Genomic DNA, 19,369 nt, shown 5'->3' with positions numbered 1-19,369 from the left:
GCGCACGAGCCATTTCCCTCTTACTCTTAAAGCCGCAGAGAGCTCTAAGCTGGCCATCTGTTTCAAGCAAACCGTATTCAAGTGAAAAAGTAAAGTTAAAGGTCAAGGATTGTACCCACTTGAAGCTTGTATTGGGTGGTAATGGCCTTGGGGTAGGTGTTTCTGGTGGTTCTGTAAGTTCTACTCCCTTGTGCTCTTCTGTGAATTCCTCTACTTCTTTGCAAGGTTCTTCAAATGCATCTGTGTCCTGGTCAAAGTCTTCTGTGTCTTCCTCATCACTCAAGTTATAGATTGGAGGTAAATCTACCTCTGCATCATCTTCGTATTCATTTGGGGAAGATTCTTCGATCTCAGAGAATTCACTTGCGGATGCAAGTTCATTACTAAGAGAACTTGACTTATGACTATCATCATCAAGGGAATTTGTGTCCTGGGTTATTCCGTCTAGTTCTTCATAAACGACTTGCCTTGGTGATTGTGCACTGTCCTCCTTAGCATCAACTGTAACGTCCTTGATGGAGTTCTCCACAGCTCTGAATTCCCATGGAGGTTCAGCGTCTCCTAGATCTTCAACCAACTCTTCTTCTTGCGTAATGACAGCTTCTTCTACTTGTTCTAGTACGAATTTATTCTCTGTCTTGTCCACTGGAGTTTCTAGTATTTCCTTCATGCTACACTTTTCGTTAGATTGTCCACATGGGGCTGTGGTTGGTCCTTGAATGTTCGAACATCTAAAGCTAATTGAATTACTGCTTGCTCCAGTTATCGAATGGTTGTTTGAAGTTTATTTACTGTTTCCTTGAGGCGACCCTCTGATTCTCGGGGTGATGGATTTGGACATGATACATAGGATAGTGGTGGTGCTTGGGAGTGATTGGATTGGAACTGGGGTAAATAGGGATCATGTGGTGACGAATGGTGAAGAGAAGCTTGTGAGTGTGGTGGTTCGAGGTTATGTTGAGAGGATGGTCTATAGGCACGGGGTGGGGCTTGTTGGTAGTTACAAGGTTGTCCACCATATCTATCAGCTGGGTATGCATTGTAGAATGGTCGTTGCCCATGATATCTTGGAGGGTGTTGTTGCCTAAAAGGTTGATTAGATCCTCTTGGCTCCATCCATCCTTGATTGGCCTGACCTTGATGCATATTCCTCCTGTGGCTTCTATTTCCTTCAACAAAGTTAGAACCAAACTCAAAGTGAGAGGGGTGAGAGTTCATAGTAGCAAATAAAATTAAAAAGGAAAAAACAGAAATAAATAAACAAGTAAAAGAAAAATATTTGCAATAACCAATAATAAGGCACACGTTAGCAGTTCCCCGGCAATGGCGCCATTTTGGCGAGAGGTACCTTTGCGTGGTCTAGAAAATTGCGGATAAATCCTCGTTGCAAGTATAGTTTCTAAACCTTCAAAAACCCCTTCGTACAAATGTTTTGGTTGTCACAAGTAACAAACCCCTAAATAAATTGTTAACCGAAGTATTCAAACCTCGGGTCGTCTTCTCAAGGAACTGCAGGGAAATATGTTCTTATTATTGGTTATGGAGATTGTAAATTAGGGGGTTTCAAGAATGAGGAACAATATGACGAATAATTTAAATAGCAATTAAAATAAATAAATACTGTAAAGCAAACTTTTGGCAAGGGATGAGAAATTGGAAGTCCAAATTAGTTACCCTTCTCAATAATAAAGAAGATTGAATCTTAATTCCACTTAGTTAACCTTTGCTAAAGCAAAGGAAAGTCAAGGGATTAATTAGTTTGACCTTCGAATCCTATTTATTTCCTAAGAAAAGATTGGGATTATTGAAAGTCACTTCAATTAGCAAAGATAACAGTTATCAATTATGTTGAGCTAAGATAACTCCTGAGTTACTTATTTCTTAACCAAGACCAAAAGGGAAAAAGTAAATTTGCTGGAATAAAAATATCTTCAGATTGAAAGCAATGGTGACATAAATAAAAGAAAGCAATAATAAACTGAAATACCTCAAATAACATTAATTCAAATAATCTGGAACATAGAAGAATTCATAAATTAAATGGCAAAAGTAAAAAATCAACTAAAGTAATGGAATGAATAAAAGTGAAAGGGAAGCTTAAAGTAAAGGAACATTAAACCTGGGATCGAGAGTCACTCCTAAAACTAAGAGAAATCCTAAATCATAAGAGAGAGAGGAAAGAACCTCTCTCCAAACTAAATCTAAATCATCAGAAGTAACTAAATTGGCGAGCTCTCCTTGAATGGATGCATTTCTCACTTCATAACCTCTGGTCTATGCCTTCTGGACTTGGATTTGAGCCAAAAAGAGCTTCAGAAATCGCTGGGAGCGTTTTCTGCAATTTCTGGTGCGTGGCTTCTGTCACGCGTCCGTGTGGGTCACGCGGTCGCGTCATTCGGAGTTTCTCTTGTCACGCGGTCACGTCAGTCATGTGGCCGCGTCATATTTGTTTTGCTTAAGGCGCACGGTCGCGTCAGTCATGCGGCCGCGTCGCTATTGATTCGTGCTTGGCATGCGTCCGCGTCGCCCATGCGATCGCGTGGATGCCAGTTTCTCCAAAAACTCCGTTTTGTGCTTTTCTTCCATTTTTTGTATGTTTCCTTTACATCCTTTGAGTCATTCATGCCTTAGAAGATCTGAAACTACTCAACACACTAATCACGGCATCGAATGATAATAAGGGTAATTAAAATAATTAATTTTAAGCATAGGAAACATGTTTTTCACATACATCACATAATAAGGAAGGAGAAGTAAAATCATGCAATTAATATGAATAAGTGGGTGAAGGATTGAATAAATCACTAAATTTAAGCACAAAATATATCATAAAATATTGGTTTATCAGTCTCGATGAATTAATTCAATTACTTCTATTTTCTATTCAAACACGCTTTTCTCTGTTCTAAGATATTCACTCGCACTTAACCATGATGAATGTGATGATCCGTGACACTCATCACCATTCTCAACCCATGAACGTGTGCCTGACAACTACTTCTGTTCTACCTTAGATTGAGTGTGTATCTCTTTGATTCCTGGTTCACGTGATTGATTGCATCTCCTGACGATAGAGCATTCGAATCCGTGAGATCAGAGTCTTTGTGGTATAAGCTAGAATTATTGGCGGCCATTCCTGAGATCCGGAAAGTCTAAACCTTGTCTGTGGTATTCCGAGTAGGATCTGGGATGGGATGACTGTGATGAGCTTCAAACTCACGAGTGCTGGGCGTAGTGACAGACGCAAAAGGATCAATGGATCCTATTCCAACATGAGTGAGAATCGACAGATGATTAGCCATGCGGTGACAGCGCATTTGGACCATTTTCACTGAGAGGACGGATGGTAGCTATTGACAACGGTGATCCACCAACATACAGCTTGCCATGGAAGGAGTCTTGCATGCGTGAAGAAGAAGACAGTAGGAAAGCGGAGATTCAGAAGACAGAGCATCTCCAATACCTCAATCTGTTCTCCATTACTGCACAACAAGTAACTTTTATTTCATGTTATTTAGTTTTCATAAACAAAAGTAATTTTTATCATTAATCTCCTGACTAAGATTTACAAGATAACCATAGATTGCTTCAAGCCGACAATCTCCGTGGGATCGACCCTTACTCACGTAAGGTATTACTTGGACGAACCAGTGCACTTAATGGTTAGTTGTGCAGAGTTGTGAAAAGTGTGAATCACAATTTCGTGCACCAGCTATTGTCTATCAATGTTAGAAAATAAAACTCCTTAGAAGAAAGAAAGAACAAAAATGAAAGAAATAAAGAATAATAGCTAGGAACCAATAGTTTAATCTTAAGGCATTTGTCTGTGGTGTTTTTGTGCAAGGATATGCTTGAATGAGTGAGTTCTTAGGAGTGCTTCATCACTTGACAACTTGGGTTAACTAACCCGGGATTGTCAACTGAAAATTCATAATCAAGAGCAACCTTGTCACAAAATATTTAGCAACCCAAAGAGGTACTGGACACCAAGGTCTAAAGAGTGAATAACAAACCATGTGCCTGTAGTGTGTATGTGCTGAGGAGAGACTTGGGTGATTAAGTCCTTATGGGTGTTTCAACACCTAGCACCTTGAACTAACTGGTTCGGGAGTCTTGGCTGAAAGCCTATCCTAAAACGTTGCCTAAAAAATAGAGTACTAAGCTGCTGCAAAGAATAAGTTCACAGCAAAAGAAAAGCAAAGAATTCAATTACCAAGGATGAATGAATAATAAAAAGTCATAGCAGTATGATAGTTGGCACTAAAAGAGACATTCTCACCTAGGAATCAATAAAACCCCATGAACCACTTTCTATTATTTGCTGATATGAACATGTTTTACCTTCTATTTCATTCATTCATTCCATAATTCAATGCTTGCTTGGGGACAAGCAAGATTTAAGTTTGGTGTTGTGATGCCAAGGCATCTTAAGCTAGTTTCACTAGCCTTTTTCTTTTATTTTTAATAGGTTTTATGCACTTTCTTGAGCTCTAAGTAAGCATTTGGGTTAAAAGTTAATGAACACCTTGAATCATTCAACATGATTAATTTGATGCATTTTTCATGAGGTTTATGCCATAATTACTTGTATGCTAAGAATGATGTAATCTCTTATGATTTTAGCAAGGCTTTGATGCATGTATTGGTTGATGATAGGTGAAGGAATGTTGAAGAAATGGCCATTGAAGGAAGAAAGGGAAGCAACGTTAGAGGCCAAAGTTGGACCACCAACGTTGCCTCAAACGTTGAGAGGAAAGGAGCAGGGAATTTTGTTGCATAATTCTGGTGCCAACGTTGGAGGGAACGTTGGTGAGCCAACGTTACCTCCAATGTTTTTCAATACAGTGCTTTCGGGAATTTAGAAAATTATATTGTGACGCGTATGCGTGGGTGACGTGCACGCGTTCATTGTAGAATTTTGATGGCCCACGCGCACGCATGGATAGGCCAAGGTTGGAGGGAACGTTGCCACTCCAACGTTGAGGCAAACGTGCGCGATAAACCTTCAAAAATGGGATTTTGGAAATTGGCATCCATGCGCACACGTGAGCGACGCGTACGCGTGAGCATTGAACTTTGACCATCCACGCGCACGCGTGGGTGACTCGTACGCGTGGATATGCCAACTTTGGAGGGAGCGTTGCTGGTCCAACGCTGAAGCCAACGTGCACGAAAATGTTTAAAAATTTGGAGTTGGGGAAATTGCATCGACGCGTATGCGTCAGTGACACGTACGCGTGGGCGTGCAATCCTTCCCAACTACGCATATGCATAGGTGACGCGCACGCGTGGAATGGAAAAAATGGCCATCCACGCGCACACGTGGCCCACGCGTATGTGTGACCGGCGAACGTTGGTGCTCCAACGTTGAGTCAAACGTTGCTCAAAGTGCCCAGATTTTAATTTTCCTTAAGAAAGCATTGGACTCAACGTTTGACCTCATACTTGGATACCAGAACTCTGCAATTCAACCCCTCTCTTCTCAACAGCATTGGAGCCACTTCAACCCACTTCAGCAAAAGGGCAAAAGCCCAATCCAGAAACTTGAAGATCAATTGAAGAAGTGTATAAATAGCTTAGAGTTTAAGTTTGGGGGGAGGGGGGATGACATTGAGTACTAAAACTCTGCCTATTTTACTTTCTCTGAAATTTTACTTCCGCAATGTACTTTTCACTTTCATTTTGCATTCTGAGAGCTATGAACAACTAAACCCTTTTCATTGGGTTAGGGAGCTCTATTGTAATTCAATGGATCAATAATAGTTTTCATCTTCTTCTTCTATCTTTTCTCTTGATTTTGTTGGAAAGCTTTCGATCTTAATTCAATTGGATAGTTGTCTTGAGAGAGAAGCTATTCATAATTGGGTTTCCTCTGATCCTTGAGAGAGGGATGAGGAAATCATGCTATAAATGCTTTCTCATGTTGGATTAGATTGGGGTTTGGATGGATATCATGACATGTAATCCTACTAATACTTTGATCTATGAATTTGTGTGGTATAATCAGTGTCCAAACTTCATGTCTTCCCATGAGCATTTAAATGAAGACATTGGGCAATTGTTCAAGCTTAGAGAGATTGGTGAGCCAAGACATTGGAATCCAATCACCTAAGATTGCCAAGAAAAGTCAATGAATGCATTGATTGAGGAAGAGATGAGAATGATTTGATCCGGAGAATTCAATATCTCCTAAAACCTAATGAGCTTCCCCATTTCTGATCTATCCATTCTCTTTACATTTTGCTCTTTAATTTGATGCTCAATCCCCATTCCCATTTAATTTCTTGCAATTTAAGATTCTGATCTTTACATTCTGCAATTTAATTTCAGTTCATTTAATTTCTTTCAATTTAAGTTTCCCACCAATTTACATTCTGCAATCCCAATTTCAATTCTGATTTAGTTTAACTAGAACAATTCTCCAATTAAAATTTCTCAACCAACCAATCCCTGTGGGATTCGACCTCACTCTATAGTGAGTTTTTACTTGACGACAATCCGGTGCACTTGCCGGTGAAAATTTGTTAAGAGACAAGTTTTCATGGCATCAAGTTTATACTACCATTAAATTGGTAATTTTAATTCACCTTTGATTCCACTAGATGCCTTGATGTGTTTGTTAGTGAATTCAGGTTGTGAAGGCTAGGAATGGATCAAAGGAGTGAAGAGAAAAGCATGCAAAGTGGAGAATTCATGGAAAAACAAGGATTTGGAGTGCATACATCGACGCGCACGCGTGAAAATGAGGTCGTCCAGGTGACGTGTACACGTGCCATGACGCGTACGCATGTGAAGGAAAACGACAGACGACGCGTACGCGTGGCCCATGCATACGCATCGCAGCTCGCCCGTGACCTCATTAAAGTGAAAACACTGAGGGTGATTTCTGAGCTGCCTCTTCTAGACTAGGAAGCAATTAGTTGTAGACTAGGAAGCATGTAGTTAGTTTTTAGAGAGAGAAGCTCCCTCTTCTCTCTAGAATTAGGTTAGGATTAGGTCAAATTCTCTTAGATCTAGGTTTAATTCCTTGTTTTCATCTTCTCTTATTTACAATTTCTTGTTGTATTGTCTTAATTCTTCTCTTTTCTCTTGTTAATTTCTCATTTTCTTTATTTTTATCATGAACTCTTGTTAATTTCCATTTTTTTTTAGTGTAATTTTGAGGTATTTCATGCTTAATGTGCTTTTCTTAGTTGTTGTTGTTAATTTCTTGCATTGGGTAGTAGTAGATTGCATTAATGAGCACTTTGTTGAATTTGGTTTGTTTGATGTTCTTTTATTGTTAATTAAGTTGTTGTTATTATTTTCTTGCAATTGGTAGTTGTTAGATTTTACTCCTGTTGTCATTTTATCTTGCTTTCTTTTTCTGCCTTCCAAGTGTTTGACAAAATGCTTGGTAGGATGTTAGAGTAGATTTTTTAGCATTCTTGGCTTGGAAAGAGAAATTAGGTGATCTTGAGTCATGAATACCCAACTCGTGTTGGTGATCTAGAGTGATTAGTTAATATTGTTTCCATTGACTCTAATCTCTAGCTAATTCAATTAGTAAGTTGATTAGGACTTTTGGACTCAGATTAACTAGTCATATTTGACTTTCTCCCTATGTTGAAGATGACATTGTACTTTCTTCCGATGTTGGAGATGACGAAATAGGATTAGCTCTTGTTAATCATTGTTATGATTAGGGATTAGGATAGAAAGCCTATATTCTCAATCCTTGCCATGAATGTCTCTTTTTATTAATTGCTTTCTTTAGTTGCTTGCTTTACTTTTGTTGTCATTTATTTTCTTGCCCTTTTATCAATCAAACCCCTTTGTTCCTCCATAGGCAATAATTGATCACTTCATTGCAATTCCTTGTGAGACGACCCGAGGTTTAAATACTTTGGTTAATTTTCATTGGGGTTTGTACTTGTGACAACCAATCTTTTAAAATTTGATTTGAGGATCGATTGTCGGTTTGGACTATACTAGCAACGGAATTATTTGTGTGAAATTCCAAACCATCATAAATCTTCATATCAATTACAGGCAACTAAATAAGGTCACAATAAAGAATAAGTACCCACTGCCGAGGTTTGACGATCTCATGGATCAGTTACAAGGAGTTGGGGTCTTATCCAAGATCGATTTGAGATCCGATTATCACCAGATAAGGGTGAGAGATGAGGACATCCCTAAGACCGCTTTCAGGACTCGTTATGGTCATTATGAGTACACTGTAATGACTTTTGGGTTAACAAATACTCATGCAGTGTTTGTGGATTATATGAACAGAATCTTCTGCCCGTTTTTGGATAAGTTCGTTGTCGTCTTTATTAATGATATACTAATTTATTCTAAGACTGAAGAAGAACTTGTGAAACACCTGAGGATCGTGTTGCAGATACTAAAGGAAAGGAAACTCTATGAGAAACTGTCCAAATGTGAATTCTGGAAGGACGAAGTGAAGTTTCTTGGCCATGTAGTGAGTAAGCAAGGCATAGCAGTAGATCCTTCTAAGGTGGAAGCAGTGATGGAGTGGGGGCGACCGGCCTCGGTAACTGAGATAAGAAGTTTTCTGGGCTTAGCTGGCTACTATCGAAGATTCATCAAAGGCTTTTCACAAATAGCTTTGCCATTGACAAGGTTAACCCCCAAGGACGCGTCATTTGTTTGGACTTCTGAGTGTGAAGAGATCTTTCAAGCATTGAAGCAAAACTTGACCACTACGCCTGTGTTGGTGTTGCCTGAACCGAATGAACCATTTGAGGTGTATTGTGATGCCTCACTAAAGGGTATGGGGTGCGTGCTGATGCAGCACCGGAATGTGGTGGCATATGCCTCACGACAATTGAGGCCTCACGAAGTCAATTAACCGATGCATGACCTAGAACCTGCTGCGGTTATGTTTGTGCTAAAGGTGTGGAGACATTACCTCTATAGGGTTAAGTTCCGAGTTTTCTATTATCACAAGAGCTTGAAATACCTCTTTAATCAGAAAGAGCTTAATATGCGGCAGAGGAGGTGGATGGAGTTACTGAAGGACTACGACTTTGAGTTGAATTACCATCCGAGGAAAGCGAATGTTGTGACGGATGCATTATGTCGGAAGTCGTTGTATGCTGCTTAGATGATGCTTCGAGAAGAGGAGTTGCTCAAGGCATTCAAGAGTTTAATGATCGGTGTTCAAGATGTGTCTGGAACTCTGTGTTTGAGTCAATTACAAATCTCAAGTTATTTTAAATCCGAACTCCTAAAAGATCATCAAAACAATGACGTGTTACCAAAGGTGTTGCCAGCTATTGAGCAAGGGAAGTAGTGGAGAGTGTCATGGGATCAAGATGGGTTGTGGAGATTCAAGAGTAGGATCATTGTGCCAGATGTTGGGACTTTGCAGCAAGATATCTTAAAAGCTATGTTCTGGTGGCCTGGTATGAAGAATGATGTGGCGGAATATGTCTCAAAGTGCTTAACTTGTCAAAAGGTGAAGATTGAACACCAAATACATTCCGGGACATTGCAACCCTTGGAGATTCCGCAATGGAAGTGGGAGAGCATTGCGATGGATTTTGTCTCGGGATTGCTAAGAACTGGAGCCGATTTTGATGCTGTTTGGGTAATTGTGGATCGGCTGATGAAGTCCGCTCACTTTCTATCCATTCGGATGAACTATACTCTTGTGGAGTTAGCACGCTTGTACATAGAGGAGATTGTGAGACTTCATGGTCTGCCTACTACTATAATTTCTGTCAGAGATTCCCGTTTCACTTTGAGGTTCTGGGGTGCATTTCAGAGAGCTTTTGGAACCCGTTTCAGCTTGAGCACAGCTTACTATCCTTAAACAGGTGGTCAATACGAGAGGACGATCCAAACCCTGTAAGATATGTTGAGGGCTTGTGTTCTAGATCAGCCGGCGATCTGGGATCGGTATATGCCACTAGTGGAGTTTGTGTACAATAATAGATACCATGCGAGCATCGGAATGGCTCCATATGAGGCTCTGTATGGGAGAAAATGCAAATATCTGCTATGCTGGTATGAAGTTGGGGAGAAAAGTTTGTTGGGGCCCGAAATGATAGATGAAACTACTGAATAAGTCAAGAAAATACGAGATAGGATGCTCACTACTCAGAGCCATCAGAAGAGTTACGCTGATCAGAGGCCGAAGCCCTTAGAGTTTGAGGAAGGAGACCATGCTTTCCTTAAGGTTACTCCAATGATAGGAGTGGGTAGAGCGATTAAGACAAAGAAGCTGAATCCTCGATACATCAGTTTGTTTCAGATTTTCGAGAGGGTTGGACCGGTGGCATATCGGATGGCTCTACTGCCTCACATTTTGAACATGCACGACGTATTTCACGTGTCTCAGCTTCGGAAGTATACTTCTGATGCTAGCCATGTGTTAGAACCTGAATCAGTCCAGTTAATGGAAGATTTGACTCTGCCGGTGACTCCAGTCAGAATTGATGATATGAGTATTAAACGGTTGCGTGGGAAAGAGGTTTCATTAGTCAAAGTGGCTTGGAGTCGTGCCGGTATTGAGGATCACACTTGGGAACTTGAGTCAGAGATGCGAACGGACTACCCGCACCTATTCTCAGGTAACTGAATTTGAATTTTGTGGGCGAAATTCCCATTTAGGTGGATAGAATGTAAAACCCGGTTAATTAGTGACTAATTAACCCATAAAATAAAATTTAATCTAGAAAATAAGAAATGAGATTTTTATGGTTTAATATGATAGAGAAAATTAAGACGAGAATTTCGACACTAATTTTAAAGAATTTGGCCCAAGATTAGGCCAAACAGGCTAAACTAAACCAACTGGGCCTGTATTGGGCCCTTGGCCCAACCCAAACCCATTAGAACAAAAGAGCACAGCTCTTCCTCCCCTTCCTTAAAACCAAACACGCTGAAACATGCAAGGAAAGGGGGAAGAACACTCTTCCAAAGTTCTAACCCTTACTTGATCTTCAAATCACCATATCTTTTGATCCGGAGCTCCAATTACCGCACCATTTGTGGTCACGTGACCACGTTGTCGAGCTCTACAAAGCCCATAACGTTGTTTCTGAGGTGAACCACGTTCTCATCTCAGTTCTTCCAGCCTTTATTTTCAAAATTTATGGGTAAAAATGTTGAGATTTGTGAGCTTTTGATGTTATAGGATCCAACTAGCTTGAAGGAGAGGCTTAATCTTGTCTTCTTGATCCTTATGTGTGGTAAGATTCTCAACTCTAATGGAATTTATTGGTTTATGATGTTTGGGTATTAAGTGGCTATGTTTGAATATGATATTGTGGTTTAGGTAGTGTATATATGTGTGTTGGAGTTTGATTGAAGTATTGGAAAGCTTGGAAAGGGGATTTTTTACTGAATAATCTGGTTGAAGGGTGTTGGAGCTTTTGAGAGCCTGTGAAATAGTGATATTTGAAGTGTTCTGGGTTGAGCAGGGAATTAGCCAAGGTATGGTTTCGGTTTCCTGTATCTAAAATGTAATGTGGTGTGAAAACTTACGCTAAAGACCCTAAAAGAGGATTTGAACTATTGATGCTGTTGATTGGTTGAGATAAATTGTGTTGTTATGTATGTGATTAGTGGATTTTGGATGTTTTGATGGTATGATGTATGAGAGTGGTGCACGAAATTGTGATCTCAGGTAACGGCGCCAGAAACTCTGTACGCACGTCTTAATAAATCGTTTTTCATTCACAACTTCGATGCAACTAACTAGCAAGTGAACTGGGTCGTCCAAGTAATAAACCTTACGTGAGTAAGGGTCGATCCCACAGAGATTGTCGGCTTGAAGCAAGCTATGGTCACCTTGTAAATCTCAGTCAGGCAGATATAAAATAGTTATGGAGTTTTCGAACATAAATAATAAATAGATAGAAAATAAGGATAGAAACACTTATGTATATCATTGGTGAGAATTTCAGATAAGCGTATAGAGATGCTTTCGTTCCTCTGAACCTCTGCTTTCCTGTTGTCTTCATCCAATCAGTCTTACTCCTTTCCATGGCTGGCTTTATGTAAGGACATCACCGTTGTCAATGGCTACTTTTAATCCTCTCTGGAAAATGGTCCGATGCGCTGTCACTGCATGGCTAATCGTCTGGAGGCATCACCCTTGCCAATGGCTGCATCCCATCCTCTTGTGAAAATGGTCCAAATGCTCTGTCACAGCACGGCTAATCATCTGAGGTTCTCGATCATACTAGAATAGGATTCACCCTCCTTTTGCGTCTGTCACTATGCCTAGCACTCGCGAGTTTGAAGTTCGTCACAGTCATTTAATCCCAGAGTCCTACTCGGAATATCCCAGACAAGTTTTAGACTTTCCGGACTCTCATGAATGCCGCCATCAATCTAGCTTATACCACGAAGATTCTGATTAAGAGATCCAAGAGATACTCATTCAATCTAAGGTAGAATAGAAGTGGTTATCAGGCACGCGTTCGTGGGGGATCGATGATGATTGTCACGTTCATCACATTCAGGTTGAAGTGCGATTGAATATCTTAGAAGCGGAATAAGTTGAATTGAATAGAAAAACAGTAGTACTTTGCATTAATTCATGAGGAATAGCAGAGCTCCACACCTTAATCTATGGAGTGTAGAAACTCTGCCGTTGAAAATACATAAGTGAAAGGTCCAGGCATGGCCGAGAGGCCAGCCCCCATAACGTGATCACAGGATCAAAAATACAATCCAGGATGTCTAATACAATAGTAAAAAGTCCTATTTATACTAAACTAGTTACTAGGGTTTACAGAAGTAAGTAATAATGCATAAATCCACTTCCGGGGCCCACTTGGTGTGTGCTTGGGCTGAGCTTGAATGTTACACGTGCAGAGGCTCTTTCTGGAGTTGAACGCCAGGTTGTAACGTATTTCTAGCGTTCAACTCTGGTTTGTGACGTGTTTCTGGCGTTTAACTCCAGACAGCAGCGTAGAACTGGCGTTCAATGCCCTTTTAAGTCGTCTAAACTCGGCCAAAGTATTGACTATTATAAATTGCTGGAAAGCCCTAGATGTCTACTTTGCAACGCAATTGGAAGTGCGCCATTTTGAGTTCTGTAGCTCCAGAAAATCCATTTTGAGTGCAGGGAGGTCAGAATCCAACAGCATCAGCAGTCCTTCTTCAACCTCTGAATCTGATTTTTGCTCAAGTCCCTCAATTTCAGCCAGAAAATACCTGAAATCACAGAAAAACATACAAACTCATAGTAAAGTCCAGAAATGTGAATTTAACATAAAAACTAATGAAAACATCCCTAAAAGTAACCAGATTCTACTAAAAATATACTAAAAATTGTGCCAAAAAGCGTATAAATTATTCGCTCATCACAACACCAAACTTAAATTGTTGCTTGTCCCCAAGCAACTGAAAATCAAATAGGATAAAAAGAAGAGAATATACTATAAATTCCAAACTATCAATGAAACATAGCTCCAATTAAACGAGCGGGACTTGTAGCTTTTTGCCTCTTGAATAGTTTTGGCATCTCACTTTATCCATTGAAGTTCAGAATGATTGGCATCTATAGGAACTCAGAGTTCAGATAGTGTTATTGATTCTCCTAGTTCAGTATGTTGATTCTTGAACACAGCTACTTTATGAGTCTTGGCCGTGGCCCTAAGCACGTTGTTTTCCAGTATTACCACCGGATACATTAATGCCACAGACACATAATTGGGTGAACCTTTCAAGAATGTGACTCAGCTTTGCTAAAGTCCCTAATTAGAGGTGTCCAGGATTCTTAAGCACACTCTTTTTTTGCTTTGGACCTTGACTTTAACCGCTCAGTCTCAAGTTTTCACTTGACACCTTCACGCCACAAGCACATGGCTAGGGACAGCTTGGTTTAGCGGCTTAGGCCAGGATTTTATTCCTTTAGGCCTTCCTATCCACTGATGCTCAAAGCCTTGGGATCTTTTTTATTACCCTTGCCTTTTGGTTTTAAGGGTTACTGGCTTTTTGCTTTTGCCTCTTCGTTTTAAGAGCTTTTGACTTTTCTGCTTGCTTTTTCTCTTCTTCTTTTTTTTTCTATTTTTTTCTGCAAGCTTTGTTCTTTGCTGCTTTTTCTTGCTTCAAGAATCATTTTTATGATTTTTCATATTATTAAATAACATGTCTCCTTGTCATCATTCTTTCAAGAGCCAACATATTTAACATTCTTAAACAACAACTTCAAAAGACATATGCACTGTTCAAGCATTCATTCAGAAAACAAGAAGCATTGTCACCACATCAATATAATTAAACTAAGTTCAAGAATAAATTCGAAACTCATGTACTTCTTGTTCTTTTGAATTAAAATAGTTTTCATTTAAGAGAGGTGATGGATTCATAGGACATTCATAACTTTAAGACAAAGTTACTAAATATTAATGATCATGTAATGAAGACACAAACATGGATAAGCACTTAACATAGAGAAAACGAAAAACAGAGAATGTAAGAACAAGGAATGAGTCCACCTTAGTGATGGTGGCGTTTCCTTCTTGAGGAACCAATGATGTCCTTGAGCTCTTCTATGTCTCTTCCTTGTCTTTGTCGCTCCTCCCTCATTGCTTTTTGATCTTTTCTTATTTCATGAAGGATGATGGAGTGCTCTTGATGTTCCACCCTTAATTGTCCCATGTTGGAACTTAATTCTCCTAGGGAGGTATTGATTTGCTCCCAATAGTTTTGTGGAGGAAAATGCATTTGAGGCATCTTCGGGATCTCATGATGATGAGCTTCATGCATCTCTTGAGATCCATGAATGGGCTCTCTTGCTTGCTCCATCCTTTTCTTAGTGATGGGCTTCTCTTCCTCAATGGGAATGTCTCCTTCTATGAAAGCTCCAGCTGAGTAACATAGATGGCAAATAAGATGAGGAAAAGCTAGCCTTGCCCCAGGAGAGGGCTTTTCGGCTATTTTGTAGAACTCAAGGGAGATGACTTCATGAACTTCTACTTCCTCTCCAATCATGATGCTATGAATCATGATGCCCCGATCCACAGTAACTTCAGATCGGTTGCTAGTGGGGATGATGGAGCGTTGGATGAACTCCAACCATCCTCTAGCCACAGGCTTGAGGTCCAGTCTTCTTAATTGAACTGGCTTGCCTTTGGAGTCAATCTTCCATTGAGCTCCTTCCACACATATGTCCATGAGGACTTGGTCCAACCTTTGATTAAAGTTGACCCTTCTAGTGTAGGGGCGTGCATCTCCTTGCATCATAGGCAAGTTAAACGCCAACCTCACATTTTCCGGACTAAAATCTAAGTATTTCTCCCGAACCATTGTAATATAATTCTTTGGGTTTGGGTTCTTACTTTGATCATGGTTCCTAGTGATCCATGCATTGGCATAGAACTCTTGAACCATTAGGATGCCGACTTGTTGGATGGGGTTTTTTAGAACTTCCCAACCTCTTTTTTAGATTTCATGTCGGATCTCCGGATACTCATTCTTCTTGAGCTTGAAAGGGACCTCGGGGATCACCTTCTTCTTGACCACAACATCATAGAAGTGGTCTTGATGAGCTTTAGAGATGAATCTTTCCATCTCCCATGACTCGGAGGTGGAAGCTTTTGTCTTCCCTTTCCCTTTTCTAGAGGATTCTCCGGTCTTAGGTGCCATCAATGGTAATGGAAAAATAAAAAGGTTATGCTTTTACCACACCAAACTTAGAATATTGCTCGCCCTCGAGCAAGAGAAGAGAGAATAGATAAAGAAGAAGAATAAAATATGTAGGAGAGGGGGGAGGGGTGTATTCGGCCATGAAGGGGAAGAGAGGGTTGTGTTGTGTGAAAATGAAGAAGAATGGAGGGCTTTATATAGGGAAGGGGGGGTAAGGTTTGGCCATAAGGGTGGATTTTGGGTGGGAAATTGATTTTGAATTTTGAAGGTAGGTGGGGTTTATGAGGTAGGTTTATGGGTAAGAGTGGATGGATGTGAGTGGTGAAGTGGTGATAGGGAAGAGAGATTGAGGTGATTGGTGAAGAGTTTTGGGGAAGAGTGTTTATGGGATTGTGTGAAAGAGGGGTGAGAAGAAGTGAGTGGAGGTAAGTGGGGATCCTGTGGGGTCCACAGATCCTGAGGTGATCCTGTGGGGTCCACAGATCCTGAGGTGTTCAAGGATTTACAACCTTGCACCAAATTAGGCATGCAAAATGCCCTTGCACACAACTCTGGGTGTTCAGCGCTAGATTGGTGCTTGTTCTGGGCGTTGAACGCCCATTTGTTGCCCATTTATGGCGTTGAATGCCAGAACCATGCTTGTTCTGGGCGTTCAGCGCCAGCTCTTCTCCAGGGTGCAATTCTGGCGTTCAAACGCCCAGATGCTGCCCATTTTGGGCGTTCAGCGCCAGAACCATGCTCTGTTCTGGCGTTGAACGCCAGCCAGATGCTTCTTACTGGCGTTTAAATGCCAGTAAGGTCTTCTTCCAGGGTGTGATTTTTCTTCTGCTGTTTTTGATTCCGTTTTTAATTTTTATATTTATTTTGTGACTCCACATGATCATGAACCTAATAAAACATCAAAGAACAGGAAAAATAAAATTAGATAAATAAAAATTGGGTTGCCTCCCAACAAGCGCTTCTTTAATGTCAATAGCTTGACAGTGGGCTCTCATGGAGCCTCACGGATGTTCAGAGCATTGTTGAGACTTCCCAACACCAAACTTAGAGTTTGGATATGGGAGTTCAACACCAAACTTAGAGTTTGGTTGTGGCCTCCCAACACCAAACTTAGAGTTTGACTGTGGGGGCTCTAGTTGACTCTGCAGAGGGAGAGGCTTACTGTGCCTCTTTTCCATGTTTACAGAAGGATAACCTTGAGTTGTAAACACTAGGGAGTCCCCATTCAATTGAAGGACTAATTCACCTCTGTCAACATCAATCACAACTCTTGTTGTGGCTAGGAAGGGTCTTCCAAGGATGATGAATTCATCCTCATCCTTCCCAGTATCTAGGACTATGAAATCAGCAGGGATGTAAAGGCCTTCGACCTTTACTAATACGTCCTCTACTTGTCCATAAGCCTATTTTCTTGAATTGTCTGCCATCTCTAATGAGATTCTAGCAGGCTGTACCTCAAAGATTCCCAGTTTCTCCATTACAGAGAGTGGCATGAGGTTTATTCCTGACCCCAGGTCACATAGAGCCTTCTGAAAGGTCATGGTGCCTATGGTACAAGGTATTAGGAACCTTCCAGGATCTTGTTTCTTCTGAGGCAATGTCAGTTGATCCAGATCACTCAGTTCATTAGTGAACAAGGGAGGTTCATCTTCCCAAGTCTCAATACCAAATAATTTGGCATTCAGCTTCATGATTGCACCAAGGTACTTGGTAACTTGTTCTTCAGTAACATCCTCATTCTCTTCAAAAGAGGAATACTCATCAGAGCTCATGAATGACATAAGGAGGTCTAATGGAATCTCTATGGTCTCTAGATGAGCCTCAGATTCCTTTGGTTCCTCAAAGGGAAACTCCTTATTGATAACTGGACATCCCAGGAGGTCTTCCTCACTGGGATTTACGTCCTCCTCTTCCTCTCCAGGTTCGGCCGTGTTGACTATGTCAATGGCCTTGCACTCTTCTTTTGGATTTTCTTCTGTATTGCTTGGGAGAGTACTAGGAGGGATTTCAGTGATCCTTTTACTCAGCTGGCCCACTTGTGCCTCCAAATTTCTAATGGAGGACCTTGTTTCATTCATGAAACTTACAGTGGCCTTAGATAGATCAGAGACTAAGTTTGCTAAATTAGAGGAATTTTGTTCAGAGTTCTCTGTCTGTTGCTGAGTGGATGATGGAAAAGGTTTACTATTGTTAAACCTATTTCTTCCACCATTGTTAAAGCCTTGTTGAGGCTTTTGTTGATCCTTCCATGAGAGATTTGGGTGATTTCTCTACGAGGGGTTATAGGTGTTTCCATAAGGTTCACCCATGTAATTCACCTCTGCTATTGTAGGGTTTTCAGGATCATAAGCTTCTTCTTCAGAAGATGCCTCTTGAGTACTATTGGATGCAGCTTGCATTCCATTCAGACTCTGAGAAATCATATTGACTTGCTGAGTAAATATTTTATTCTGAGCCAATATGGCATTCAGAGTATCAATTTCAAGAACTCCCTTCTTCATAGGCGTCCCATTACTCACAGGATTCCTCTCAGAAGTGTACATGAACTGGTTATTAGCAACCATGTCAATGAGTTCTTGAGCTTCTGCAGGCATTTTCTTTAGGTGAATGGATCCACCTGCAGAAGTATCCAATGACATTTTAGCCAATTCAGATAGACCATCATAGAATATATCCAGGATGGTCCATTCTGAAAGCATGTCAGAAGGACACTTTTTGGTCAGTTCTTTGTATCTCTCCCAAGCTTCATAGAGGGATTCACCTTCTTTCTGTCTGAAGGTTTGAACATCCACTCTAAGCTTACTCTGCTTTTGAGGAGGAAAGAACTTGGCTAAGAAAGCCTTGACCAGCTTATCCCAAGAGTTCAGGCTATCTTTGGGTTGAGAGTCCAACCATATTCTAGCTCTGTCTCTCACAGCAAAAGGGAAAAGCATGAGCCTGTAGACTTCAGGATCTACTCCATTAGTCTTAACAGTATCACAGATCTGCAAGAATTCAGTTAAGAACTGAAAAGGATCTTCAGATGGAAGTCCATGAAACTTGTAGTTCTGCTGCATCAGAGAAAATAATTGAGGTTTAAGCTCAAAATTGTTTGCTCCAATGGCAGGAATGGAGATGCTTCTTCCATGTAAATTAGAATTAGGTGCAGTAAAGTCACCAAGCATCCTCCTTGCATTATTATTATTTTCGGCTGCCATCTCCTCTTCCTGTTCGAAAATTTCTGAAAGGTGCTTGCTGGATTGTTGTAATTTAGCTTCTCTTAGTTTCCTCTTCAGAGTCCTTTCAGGTTCAGGGTCTGATTCAACAAGAATGTTCTTGTCCTTGCTCCTGCTCATATGAAAAAGAGGGAACAGAAAAATAATAATAGGGATCCTTTTTACCACAGTATAGAGGTCCCGGTGTGAGTAGAAGAAAAGAAGAAGAAAAAATTCGAACACAGATGGAAGAGGGGGTTCGAATTTGGGTGAGATGAAGTGTTAGTAGATGAATAAATAAATAGAAGGAGATAAGAGAGAGAGAGAATTTTCGAAAATAATTTTTGAAAAAGAGTTAGTGATTTTCGAAAATGGTTTTTGAAAAAGGTTAGTAATTTTCGAAAATTAAAATCAAAAATTAAAATAATTAGTTAATTATAAAGAAATTTTTGAAAAAGAAGGAAAGGATTTTTGAAAATTAGAGAGAGAGAGTTAGTTAGGTAGTTTTGAAAAAGATAAAAAACAAACAAAAAGTTAGTTAGTTAGTTGAAACAAATTTG

At 40.3% G+C, this 19,369-nt stretch overlaps 1 protein-coding gene and 1 non-coding gene across 2 annotated transcripts; both read left to right on the top strand.

The window, feature by feature from the left end:
* The first annotated feature begins 9,865 nt into the window (after positions 1-9,865).
* On the top strand, positions 9,866-10,591 carry LOC107615655 (uncharacterized). The gene is made up of 3 exons (XM_016317701.1): positions 9,866-10,017; positions 10,099-10,253; positions 10,401-10,591. The coding sequence occupies exons 1-3, from the start codon at positions 9,866-9,868 to the stop codon at positions 10,589-10,591; spliced, it is 498 nt and encodes a 165-aa protein (XP_016173187.1).
* A 7,717-nt stretch (positions 10,592-18,308) lies between these two features.
* LOC148545498 (small nucleolar RNA R71) lies at positions 18,309-18,416 on the top strand. The gene has a single exon (XR_015902081.1). It is a non-coding gene; the product is annotated as a small nucleolar RNA R71 (small nucleolar RNA).
* Positions 18,417-19,369: the final 953 nt, after the last annotated feature.

This window comes from Arachis ipaensis, chromosome B9 (assembly GCF_059453495.1).
Source record: "Arachis ipaensis isolate K30076 ecotype BB chromosome B9, ASM5945349v1, whole genome shotgun sequence".
Taxonomy (NCBI): domain Eukaryota; kingdom Viridiplantae; phylum Streptophyta; class Magnoliopsida; order Fabales; family Fabaceae; genus Arachis; species Arachis ipaensis.
The sequence above is the reverse complement of the archived record's forward strand: the minus strand, read 5'-3'. Positions and strand labels throughout refer to the sequence as shown.